The following is a 13209-nucleotide window of genomic DNA, read 5'->3' as shown; positions in this document are numbered from 1 at the left end:
AGTACATTAATATTCCTATTTTAACCGTCTCACTGGATTTTTTTCTTCCAATGAAAGTTTAGGGATTTTCATGAACTTGCAGTGGCTAAGGAGCTTCACAGATGAAGTCAGGGCTCAAGAGACACCGGCAAATCTTCGCCAACAGGCATACATTGCTGGCAAGCTTCACGAAGGGTCGCTTGATGGTGGAAAGCTTCACTGAGGATTGCTTGACGTCAGATCTAGCTCGTCAAGCGTGTAACACTAGCAAGCTTCGCCAAGGGTTGCGCGACGATAGATCTAACTCGCACAAGGTCAGTCAAGACTAGATCTAGCATGTCGAGGGTCCAACCTCAGGTTCCCTAGTCGTGCAGCCCTAGTAATACCCCAGCAATAGACCACTTGGAGTTCACGTGATTGGGTCGCTTGACCTCGAGTGGGATTCCTTGTTCTATCATCATGCCCATGTCAATATCTATTCTTATTTTGTGCTAAGAAATTGGTTTTGAATCCATCATGTTTAGATTTAGCATAAAACCATTTATCAATTGACTAAACTTAGTTTCAATTCAGCATAATAACCGTTGTTCACTCATGACCTTTAAACATATTTAGATATGAAAACCGTTAGTTCGAATATTTTGCTATGCAGAATGTGGTGAAGTGCGAGGCTTATTATAGTTTTTATGTTAGTGACTACGCATGATTGGTTGATTAGCGATCGTTTTAGTTAATTTGTCCATTGGAATTATGTCTAAAAAAACTTCATATTCAAATGTCTGTCATTTTGATTCAAATTTGGGTCATTTTCGTGTCGCTGGGAAGCTTGTGGTGTCTAACATTCAAGAAAAACTCTTGAAGCAAAACTTAGAAAATCACAATTTCTTAAATTGGATTGAAACATAATTTAACAACTATTTCGAATGGACTCATAACGATTGTCAAAAAAGTCAACATCAAGTGAAAGCAATTGGCTCATGACATGGGTGGCTCATCCTTATCTTGATTTAAGCTCATCAACCTCGTTAAATCTCATTGAGTTTCGGGAGTTTGTCTAAACAAAGCATTTGTATTTTGTCTTACTATAATTCCTTTTATTCATCAACTAATTGTTGGAGAAATCCTCGTGAAGAGTTTTGAAGTTGACAAAACGTTTCCATCAGTCTAGTCTAAAGGTCGCAGACTCATTGGTTAAAGTCCGAAGACTTCCAGACAGCCGGACTCAAGACTCAAAGTCTATCCTCATTGACACGATCCGTTGAAGAAAGGTTATCCCGAATCGAATGTTTTGCTCGGGATTTAACCTTATCATCCGGAGAAGATCTCATGGCCGGAGAAGACGTATCGTAATCCTTTGATTGATCAAATTTGATTCAATGACTCAAGATTCGATGATTGTCTAAATATTATTGGAAAGTTCTACTTATGGAAACCGAGATCCCGATTGTATGGGCGAACATGATTGATGGGCTATCAACACGTTCCTTTAATAGCTCGAATGATCTTCCTAATTGATTCCGTCAACGGGTAGATTGGAGGAATTCCTTTGGTAAGTGCCAACGGGTATGATGGCATAAAGGAGTATATAAGGAAGACGTCCTTAGTTGTTCGAAAAAGTGCGCGATAGAAAAATTCCAAAGTCTCGAAGCTCCTATTTGTTTAGATAAATCCTTTGAGCGAATACTTGTATACAAAAGAGAGTCTATATTTGTGAGAGACCTTGAGGAGGTGTGGCAAGACATCTACACTGTGGAATCAAGGCAAAGGCGTCTTGTAACTACTCTTTTGATCATAGTGAAATCCAGCCGGTGGGTAATCGGTGCGGAAGAGTGGACGTAGGCTTGGAAAAGCTGAACCACTATAAATCCTGTGTTCCAATTTCTCTCTTCCTACCTTGATCGTATTTCAATTTGTTAAGAATTGCTTCCATATATCGACAAATTGTTTGTGCGCCTATTCACGCCCCCTCTAGGTGTTTATACTAGCAATATCACTAATCAGGAGATATAACAAATTTTTTACTTTAATATGTCATTTGGGATTTTGTTTTAGACCTAATTAATCAATGTGTTGCAAAGCTAGTGACTTTTACTCTACGAATATGTCATTTTATAGAAAAAATTACAAATCGTTCGATACCATCGAGATTAAATGACCAAGATTTAAAGGTGTGATTTCCCGAGATCTTGCCATCGAATTTCAGCTGATTGGGTGTTGTTGACAACCTGGATGAATGTTTCCGAATCAAGTGGCTCAGCCAGCAAAATGAGCCTACGTGCCGATTGCCCATGATGAGGGAAAGCGTGCCAAAATTCATGGCTTTCAAACCAAAGTGTCCTTTCAAATGTCTGTTGACTAGCAAGCCAATTGATGTTCAATGAAAAACTTTTACATTGATTAAGATCCTTCGTCAGAAGAGATACTTAATAAGTTTCAATTGGATATTATTAACGAGGGCCGAAATCGAGTGTTAAACGTATATCATTTTTCCAAGCACTGTCATTCCCATGCCGTCATACGCACGTATAATTACTGATTTGAAAAGTTAAAATTTCTTTTATTTATAATGACCCTTTTGCTGATGTAGTTAATATAAATAGATGGGCCGAAGAATTACTGTACGGAGTTTCTTTTTTAAAACCGGGATTAGAAATTCTATAATCAATGTGAAGGGGAAAAAAAAAACAAATATCGGCACGTCCATTGACATACCATTTTGTAATAATTATTAAAATTCCGATAGTTTTTTAGGCTTTGCTTGGATATTGCATCAGCTATAATTTACTTAAATATAAAAAACAAATGGTACATTAGTAGAGAACAGGTCTATATAAGACGTTTGATTGCAGATATGGGGTATCCTATGAGTTCATCAAGGGTCAGCATTATAGTTTAGACCATGATCCACAATACCATAGCCTATAATTATGCTTATAACCAATAACTACGCAAATCATGCCAGTCTGAAAACATATTAGACCGGGTGACTGCATATTATAGGGCCTAAGAACCACCAATTTCTGCCACAGAAACTACCATAAAGAAAGGGCATAAAGTGATGGTGGCTTCCTAGATCACAGACCCAAAAAAAAAAAAAAATTAAGCATATTTCTAAGGGCTCTAGGAAGAAGATACAAAATGCAAAAGGATCCATAGAACCAGCCTCACTTCATGGGACAAGTCTTTGATTGTTGTAGATGATGTTATTGCTATTGTGATTGTTATGAGGGTTCTGTTCTCCAATAAGATTCGCGCACGAAGCCGACATACACCTTCGCGTTTTGTGCCATAATTCAATCACATCATAATTCTGTCTTTTCTCACTTCGTCTTGGCTAAAAGAAAAGAAAAGCCGAGGCACACCATGTCTCTTCACAGGACTATTTTTTAAACAAAAAGGACCAAAAAAAAAAAAAAGAACATGAAAAGGAAGCACCATGCATCTCGAAACACCTGTCTAAAGAAGCCAAAGTGCAGAGCAGTACTACCCATCACCTTATGCAGAAAAGACAACTTACTAGCTGGCACGTAACCTACCTCACAAACGGCCAACGCGAACTAACCAACCCTAACTCTACATCTTAAGATTTCTCAGATTGCTGGCACTGAGGCTGGACTGATTTTAAGCATGTGAGACTACCTATGTTAAGATAGCATATGAAAGGAAAAACCTAGATAAGTTTCATCCTAAGCTTGCTCCAAGCAAAATTAACGAGCAGATGGAGATAGTGAAGTAAAAAGATCGATGGAAATGTAAGGCCAATGACATCTGCGGGCAGAGGGCACGGTGCCAGAATAAAATGGGTCCTCAATAATTTCTTTGTATCAAGAATTCTTGTTACTCCCATATCGGTTTATCTTGGAAGGACAATAACCAAAAGCAGGCATCGCAGAGAGGTATTTTAACATTATGGCAGTCACCATATTGGTTCCTATTATATGAGGAACAATTTGCATCACCAGAAGCTCAAATTGAAATGCTCAACAACTAATGGAAACCAATGGGCTTCCATTAGTTCAGTTCAGACAATGCTAGACTCACATAAGTCTGAACTCAGCATATGAAATGCAGATGGCAATAATTTCCATGAGTAGATTATATTCGCTACACGTACAGAATAGGTAGATATCCTGGAACTAAATTGTAAGCGTACCAGCTTTCACCCTAATGTCTACCCTCTACAAGTGAATCCATTTAAAGTGATGAGTCTGTACACCTAGCCGTAACCAATTTTAATGAAAACCCCAATAAATTTATCCTAAAAAAGAACTGCAGTACTAACAGATGAGCAGGGTCTTTCTGAGTATATTTAATAGGCAAGGTAATGACTAGCAGCTTGGATGTGGTAAGAATAAAGGTGCTCGCACATGGGGACAAATAAGGAGGCAGAATATGTAAGAGCTAAGAGCGGCAACCGAGCAATTTGAAGGACAGATAAGTGCAGCCTGCCTTACTACCTTCAGACTACAGCATAAAACAGTCATTTCAATACAGCAGGACATGTAATAAATCATGGTCACTGACCAGTTAACACATATGAGTCCACATGTGGAATTTCTGCCAGTGATATATCAATCAGTTGTTTAAAAGGTGATGACAATTTTTTATTACAAAAAAGTTCTGATTGATATATACACTTCCTTTAAGAAGACAATAGATAGATATGGGAAAGTGTTCCAGGACAGGGTATGATATGTTAGTAGGGTTCTAGATTTTACAGTAGACGTCATGTCCCTGGAAACTATGAAGAATGGAGATTCACAAAGAAAAGTATACCCCAGAAAAGAACCAAATAATTTGCCGTGCATACTTGGTGTAGAGAATAAGGTAAACAAAATGGCTCAGGAAAGTATGAAAATGAGCGTTATAGTATGTAAACTGACAACCCGCCAAAATGCATATTCTACACTATATTTTTATTCGGATAAGAAGCTCCTCTAACAAATAGTTCCCTAACATAGCAGAACTACATTATCGTTCTTAACACTTAACACCATCAACTTCGAATTCGGGATTTCTACTCTCCAACTGATGTCATGTGTCTCGAAAATTCAATCAACGGCCATGAGCCTTTCACTTTTCGAAAACAGAGATCCACATCAACAAGACAATATTACTCCCACCAGTTCATAGAGATGAATAGTAGCTTGGGATGCTGAAGATGACTAAAATTTTGCATATGAAAATTATCATCCCAACAGAAGATCATTGACAAAATGTTGCACAAACTTCTCCAAAGTCAGAGTACGTCTCAAGTTCCTCAGTGTCGATGCCACTTAGATGTGGGTACCTAACTGGCTACATCTTAAAGAACCCAAAATCTCCACCATTTACAGTGTTCTCAAGAGGACCTCATTATCATCCACTAATAATTAGTACTGCTAACCACTAAAAAGTAGAACACACCAGCTAAAATATCTTAAATCAGGTGACCGCATATTATAGCCCTGAGAACCACTATTTCAATCACAAAAATTACCATAAGCATGTGAATTAATTGATCAGGACTGGCTACCTCAACCAAAAACAGAAGGAAAGAACATATTACAAGGCCTAATTAATGAAGACACATGTTAAAATGCCTGGGAAAAGGCTTATAAAGATGCACAAAGAGACCGTCAAGCTAAAATCGCAAGTAGTTGGAGCTCAATGTAGATTGAACAGCACAACAAGCAAGATGATCTGTGCAACTAGCCTAAATTAGTAGGATGAGTCTCGGATGTTGTTATTGTTTGTTATCATTGGAAGAGCTCTGCTTCCAATATCATTCAAGTACAAGGCAGAAATACATTCTGCTCATTTTATGCATTAGTTAGCATGACTAGTTTAGCAATAACTGAAGCACATCATAATGATGTCTTTTCTCACTTGATAAAACCCAGGAAGGTACAGCTTTATACAGAATAATTAATAGAGAAAAAGGAAAAAGAAAACAATGAATAAGAATCACCATGCATCTGAGACATCTCCATAAAGAAGCCGAACTTTGCAATGCTGGGGAGAAGTACCCATTGCCCAAAGCAGTATAGAAGATAAATTAGGAGGAACTAACCAACCATATACATAGTGGCATAGCCATAACAAACTAACCAAATCAAATCTTAATAATTATCTCAGATGCAGGCAGTAAGACTGATTTTTTAGCATAAATAACAACACATGTTGGAATGAGCTCCCAAAGAAAAAACCCCAATGTATTCCTCCTTAGTATGCGGCAAGCAAATTAATAACCAGATGAAATTACATCAATTGGGGAAAAGAGAAAAGGAAAAATAAAATAAAAAGGTAATTAAAGGGTGAAGGCATCTGCAGAAACAGGCAGTGCCAGAAAGGATCTTTAACAAATATGAATATTCAATGATTTCTTAGCATCAAGCATTCTTATTGTTACTCTCCCAACAAATTTATCTCACAAGGGCATTAAATAAAAACCAAGAATTGCGGAAGGATTTTTTCCTAGTAACCACCAATCACCATTTTGACTGTTTCAGGAGCTGTATAAATTGAATTCAAGTCATCTTTCACTAAAACTTAGCAGACCAATTAGCTTCCACTAGTCTCGACAGTGCAAGACTTATATAAGTCTGAACTCAGCAAAAATGGATGTAATATGTACCGTCCACGAGCACACAAAATGTAGATGTCCTCGCAATAAATTTAAGCAAACTAGTTTTTCATTTTAATGCATACTCATTGCAAGTGAATCCATTTGTAATGACAAGTTTCTATAGCTAGATGTAAACCAATATTGCTTGGTTAATGCAAAACTCAGTACGTTCTATCCAGAAAGGAACAGCACAAACAGATAGGCAGATCTTTCTGAGTATATTCAAAGGCAAGGAAAGACGAGAGCCTGGATGTAAAGGGTTAACTGTTTCGCACTTATGATAGGTCCAATGTATACAACCCTTTGGAAAGTCTCTTCTACTAGGAAATTACTAAAGAAAAAGGCGATGGACTTTTAAAAGAACACTGACACACAAGGGGAAGAAAATGGCAATCAAAGGGAGAAGAAAAGGTGCCTCTGTGGGGATAAATGAGAAAGGAAAGGACTACCGAAAAATCAAGAGCAGCAACTGAGCATTTTAAACGACGGATAAGTGCACCCACTTAATTACCTTTGATTTGTGGCAGACACCCATAACTTCAGATACAATGGGATACGCAGTAAATCATGTTATGATCAGATCATATTGCACACAAGTGAACAAGTCGAACTTCCAACTTGTGATTTGTCAATCAGTTATATAAAAAGTAATGACTATTTTTAAATTACAACAAAATACTGATTAAGGATACATGTCTTTCAAGAAGACAATAGTTAGAACAGAGACAGGAATATCTACAACGTAGGGTTTGATGTCTGTGTTTCAGCAGGATTTGCAGATTTTACAGCTGACTGTCCCTGGAGAACTAATAAGAATCAATATTGACAACACAAAGCATCATACCCCGTGGAACTGATTAATTTACCTTCTGTTCTGGGTAGAGAGGAAACAATAAACAAAATAATGGACAAAGGCCAGAAAATGGAACATTCATGGTAACCTGCCAAAATGCACATTCAAAGCTACATTTTTATTTGGCAGAAGCTCCTTGAACATGCATAATACCCACACATAGATGACCTACATTTTCGTTCTTTACACTTTAGACCATCAAATTCAAATTTTGAGTTCTACTTTCCACGTGTCATCATACAAATGTTCCCCAGATGTCACTTGTATGCCATTCTCTGAGACTTCTTCACTGTTCTAAAAATGATCCACACCAAGAACTTATACTTTTTCCGATCAGTTCATTGACAATACGAACTGGATTGGGAATCTGAAGATATATAATGTTGAGTATGAAGAATGCAACCCAAAGAGAAGATCATCAACAAAAAGTTGCAAAAATGTTGAAGTTGAGAATGCTGAAATGTTAGTTGAGATTTCTGAAGTATGTTGTGTCAAATTTAGGGACAAAAAAACCATATTCTACCCAAAAAGTAATGGCAGGAATAGTAGCCTTGCAGATAAAAAGTCTAATAACCAGAATAAATTGCAGAAACCATAATGTATATATATTATCAGATCGCTTGTGCAATGCAATAAATACATCGATCTGAGAGTACCAATCAACTATCTAATGATAATTCACAGCAAATTATTGATGTAATCACCCATCTAGTACATATAATTATTTCAAAAAACAAAATTCTTGAGCCATATACGAGGTTACCAAAAAATACCCTTTTCAGGTCACATAATGCGGTGCCCTGGCAGCCATGCTCGCAACCTGAGCTTGCATCTGCACCGCTCGGACCTTAATCCCCGTCGCCCTGTGGAAAAACTGCTCGCGGGACAACAGCCTCACACTCCTCAAGTACTGATCGAACGGGATAGCCCCTTCCTGTGCCGCCTTATCCATCGAGTAAATCACATCTTCTATCGCCAAGTCTGCAGCTGTGCACTCGAGCATCTGCTTGGAGAGCGCGTCGGTGCACTCGAACGCGTCCTCGGCCTCCAAACTCCCCGGCTTCTTGCCTGCATTCTCCCTCAGCCACCCCTCGAGCACACCACTGTTCAACACCACCATCTGCAGCTGCTGCTCCAAGGCCTCCTTCTCGTCCTGCATCTCTTTCACTCCCCGGTTCAATACCTCCTCCCTCTGCCTCAGAACCGCCTGCCCATTGAACAGCCCCTCCATCTCTCCCTCCCGCGCCTTCCTCAGGGCGGCCATGTCCCCGTGCACCGTCTCGATGAGCTTATTCACCGCGTTCCTCTTATAAACCTCGCTCGGATCCTCCGTCTGGATCCGCTGCGACGCCCCGCCCGCGGGGACAGCCCCATAGGGCGAAGCCGGGTAAGAGCGGGGCGGGATCGCGGGCCTCGGCGCGTAATTCCCGAGCCGAGGCTCGGCGTGAGGCCGAACCCTTGCCCGGGGCTGGGGCCGGGGCTAGGGCTGGGGCTAGGTGGGGCGGGCGAGGCGGGGCGGCGGTGGGAGTAGAGCGGGGGCTCGCGGGCGAAGACGAGGCTCAAATTGCGGACGAGGTCGACGAGGTTGGAGCTGGGGTAGACCCAATTGTGGAGGTAAGGGACGGAGACGAGACCGGAGGGGTTGACGTGGGGGTGGGGGCGCTTGATGACCATGTCGCGGGTGGGGTTGACGTAGACGCAGGGCGGGTGGCGGGGTAGGACTCCATGAGCCAGACGACGACGGGGATGTTGTAGGTCACGCCCTGGAAGGGCATGGGGACGGTGCCGTCGGCCTGGAGGAGGTTGACGGTGCGGCCGTCGTTGTGGGTGAAGGACGCGGTCTTGGGGTCCAGGGACGGGTAGGCGGTGACGAGGGCCAGGAGGTGCTGCCGGATCAGCCACTTGGTGTCCTCCGCGTACGGCAGCGCCGAGGGGCCGCGCTGCGAGAGGACGGAGCTGAGGAACTGCTGCGTCAGCTGCGGGTTCGGCGGCGGCGACGGGCCCGGTGCACCATGGCTTTCCGATCGATCGATCGGGATCGCGCGGAAGGGGGGAGGCGGAGGGACGGCGGCGGCGGCGGCGGCGGCGGTTGCTTGATCGGAGAGGAGAAGTAGAGAGAGAGAGAGAGAGAGAGCGTATGCGATTGCGCGTGGGTGGGGGGACGACGGTGGAGACGATTTTACAGAGGTGTGGACGAGCCCACCGAGGAAATTTCTTTTGATCTTCGACTTTCCTTTTCTTTTTCGGGGAAATTACAGAACGAACCCTCGAGTGGGGCGTTCTTTCGAAATTTCACCCTCGGAACCGGTTTCCGTCTCAAAATAGCCCCCCCGAGGCGGTGGGTTCGTCTAAATAGAATTGTCAATAAAGATTAAAGACCCATTTTTCAATCATATATGATCTTGAAAAAAAAAAAAAGCATAGTGATCTGAATTAAAAAAAAAAAAAAAAAGTCGATATACGATGAGCTGGGCCATTTATGAGTTAGCTTAATTTTAGGAAATTGATTATGATGAGTTTAAACCCATTTTAGTATTGCTTACAAGTTGTCCTCCTCCTGAAGTTGGCTCAGTCCTCTCTTCACGCTCGCTCCTCGTTTTCGTTTTCGATGGGAGGGTTCTTCTTCGTTCTTGGAAATGTCTTGCAATGACGTTTAACAGCACTATTTCACTTTATTAGTGCTGAAACTATGGAATATAATATTTATCAATATCTTTCCTGGTTTGAAAATCCTTAATCGGCATGGGCAAACTATTTCATAAAATACAGAATACGATATTTCGTAAATACAACGATATCTGTCACCACTTTACTTTAATTTTACGTTTTTGCTTCGTTTATTAAATTTTCTTTGTGTTAATTCACTTTTTAAACATGATATGAAATTTAAATCTAAGTTACACATATACATTAAAAACTTTAAGTGGGTGAAATAGGTAAAATGAATGTCTTTTAGTAGTATTTGTCAAGTACAGATACAGAAATGAGTTGAGTCCGAGTAGGACATGAATAACTAAATTTGTATTAGATATAAATAGGTCAAAAAGGATTAATTTTGTCGATTTGGATCAACTATTTTCGACCCAACTTAACCCACCCATTTGGTGGACCTACTCAGGAATGATTGGCATTATCAAAAGTATTCAAATTAAACATTAAAGAGAGAAATCTAAACGATGAATTGTGGGGAGGCATCATGGTAATTTTTTTTTTTTTGGTAAAAGGTAATAAATATATTGAGGAAGGCCAAAAGTACAAAAGATTTCATCACTAGAAACTTACACTCCAAATGAAGGATCATAAGGAGTGGAATGATACTGAGATGTAAAAGTCGCACATGGCAGCACACTCTATAACACCAACACCAAAAGAGAAGCATGGCATGGAGAACTGGCTACCAAACCAGTCACAAGCGAGGAGTAAGGGCATCGCTGGAACCAGTTACCTACGAGTCCCTCGTGAAAATAATTGGGTCTAAGCCCCAACTTTTCTACAACCTTCTGTTTCTAAAATTATCTTATATATTACTAAAGGTGATAGTCTTATCTCGGACTACTTTGAAAAGATGGTTCTTTATAGTCGGGATCGTAAGAGACTGGTCTCTAAAGATGATGTTATTCCTATTTTTCCAAATGATATGACAAAGAGCAGCAAAGGAAAAGCGTTCAATACACTTGTAGAAATCTTCACCCATCAAAAAGGTAGCGGCCTAGCGGAGGTTTTCCCTCCAAGTCTTGTTGTGCTAGGGCAAATTACATCTGGAAGCCCAAAAAAAAGCAACGCCAGACGTAACACAGCATCATGGTAATTTCTTTGTAGCTTCTTGGGTTTTCAGAAAGTGAAGAAAATGGTACAGAGAGAGAGAGAGAGAGAGAGAGAGAGAGAGTCGGTATTATTGCTTGTTGGATTCTTGGAAGCTTCAACCCAACTTAACTCACCAATTTGACGGACCTACTCAATGATGATTGGCATTATCAAAAGTACTCTATTCAAACCAAATCAAATTAAACATTAAAGAGAGAAATCTAAATGCTGAATTGGAGGGGAAGAATCATGGTAATTCTTTTGTTGGTTCTTGGTTTTTCAGAAAGTGGAGAAAATGGTACAAAGAAAGAGAGAGAGAGAGAGTCCGCATCACTGCCTGTTGGATTCTTGGAAGCTTCGACCTGACAGGGATGGCGACCGCGTTTGTGGATGCAGAAATTGAACCTTAACTTCCAAAGTTCTGCTCCGCGAAACAGCTCACCATCGACCTTTGCGACCTTTGCCGGAGCCGCGACCATGGTTGTCCACACTCGAACTCTACTTCTCTCCTCCATGGTCGTAAAGACCTCAACAACATTCGCAATCACGGATATCACGTGCGTGTCACATGCCATTATCCGAGCCATGAGCAGGACATTTTTTTGGTCCGAAATTGGAACTTTGATTTCCTAATCCCGAGACCTCTAAACTTTACCCTAACCCCCAAATTTTCCAAATTTTCCTTTATTTCTCCGATCAAATTCAAACATGCGATTTAAATGAAGCCGAAAACCCGACAAAAATCTCTCCATTCATCTACCCATTTTGCTAAGCTACCTTTAACTCCAATTGCTTAGGTTCCGCTCCGTTTGAAATAGCACCAAAATGTTACTTCAATTGGACTCTTTTAGCTCCAATTATGGAGGCTGCCAACCATCGATGAAGCCTAGTAATAACCGATAGAGGAAAAAAATTTAAAAAAAAAAATTTTAAAAAATATTTTAAAATTATTAAAAATTATCCACGTCGATATCGGTCGTGTCACGTAGAACAGCCGACATTTATATCAATGATTTTTGCCAAAATTAGTTAGATTAGCTCAATTAGTAAAATATGAAAATATTTATGAGTAAAATTAGCAAAAAAATGTAATAAATTTAGAACTTTTGCAAATAATTTTCCCGTTTTTATTATCTATAATGCCCTTATCTATTTATTTTGTTAGAAAAAAAAAAAAAGAGCAGGGGGAGGATGACCTTTGTGGCTTTTTCCTCTGGATTTTTTTTTTTTTTTTTTTGGTCGGTGAAGCTTTCTTTCATTATCAAAATGTCAAAGGTCCCAAACAAGGACGATCCAAAGACAGAAGAGCCCATAGGGCTTGCAGTGGCGCACAAAGCCAGTTTTGTGGAAGACGGCCTAGTCTAAGAGATTTGGCAGCCCAATCAGCTACTCTATTTGCAACCCCAGGACAATGGGCTACAGTAAACCGTGGATGGGCCTCTAAAATTTCCAAACAATCCAAGATAAGTAAACGTTCTTCCCAGTTGCAGCTATCTGTCGTCTTGCTTATCAAGATCGAGCCGATCTGACTCAACACAGATCACTTCGTGCGAGACTTTACTGTGCTTACTGAACTGGAGAGCTTCGCGGATGGCTAGGGTTTCCACCTGAGCAGCTGAAGACGCCTTCACAAGTTTAGCAAACCCAGTAATAATATTTACTTTATGATCTCTACATATGCCAGCGATCGCTCCATCTGTCGAGCCTTCGATGAAGGAGCCATCGACATTGAACTTTAGGGATCCTTCAGCTGCATTTGTTCCGGGGTCGTTTTTGTACTCTGGGTGTTCCATCTCTTGAAATTAACATACAAAATCTCAGCCGATTCCACTGTTTTCGCTGTGTCTGGTAAAATACCTCTACAAAACCAAGTTGTTGCGGGGTTTCTAGATACACTAGAGAGTCATCGCCACTAATTCCATCCGAGGTAAATATGCTCCTTTAACTGTGAATTTCATCAACTAGT

General features: G+C 40.5%; 1 protein-coding gene across 1 annotated transcript; it reads right to left on the bottom strand.

Moving 5' to 3' along the window:
• Nucleotides 1-7997: 7997 nt before the first annotated feature.
• LOC104441340 (protein ELC-like) lies at nt 7998-11818 on the bottom strand. Its single transcript, XM_010054465.3, is given in 4 exon segments — nt 7998-8852; nt 8855-9151; nt 9154-9672; nt 11686-11818. Coding segments are annotated over 4 exon segments (1584 nt in total). The 3' UTR covers nt 7998-8217.
• Nucleotides 11819-13209: the final 1391 nt, after the last annotated feature.

This window comes from Eucalyptus grandis, chromosome 5, assembly GCF_016545825.1.
Source record: "Eucalyptus grandis isolate ANBG69807.140 chromosome 5, ASM1654582v1, whole genome shotgun sequence".
In the NCBI taxonomy this organism is placed as follows: Eukaryota; Viridiplantae; Streptophyta; class Magnoliopsida; order Myrtales; family Myrtaceae; genus Eucalyptus; species Eucalyptus grandis.
The sequence above is the reverse complement of the archived record's forward strand: the minus strand, read 5'-3'. Positions and strand labels throughout refer to the sequence as shown.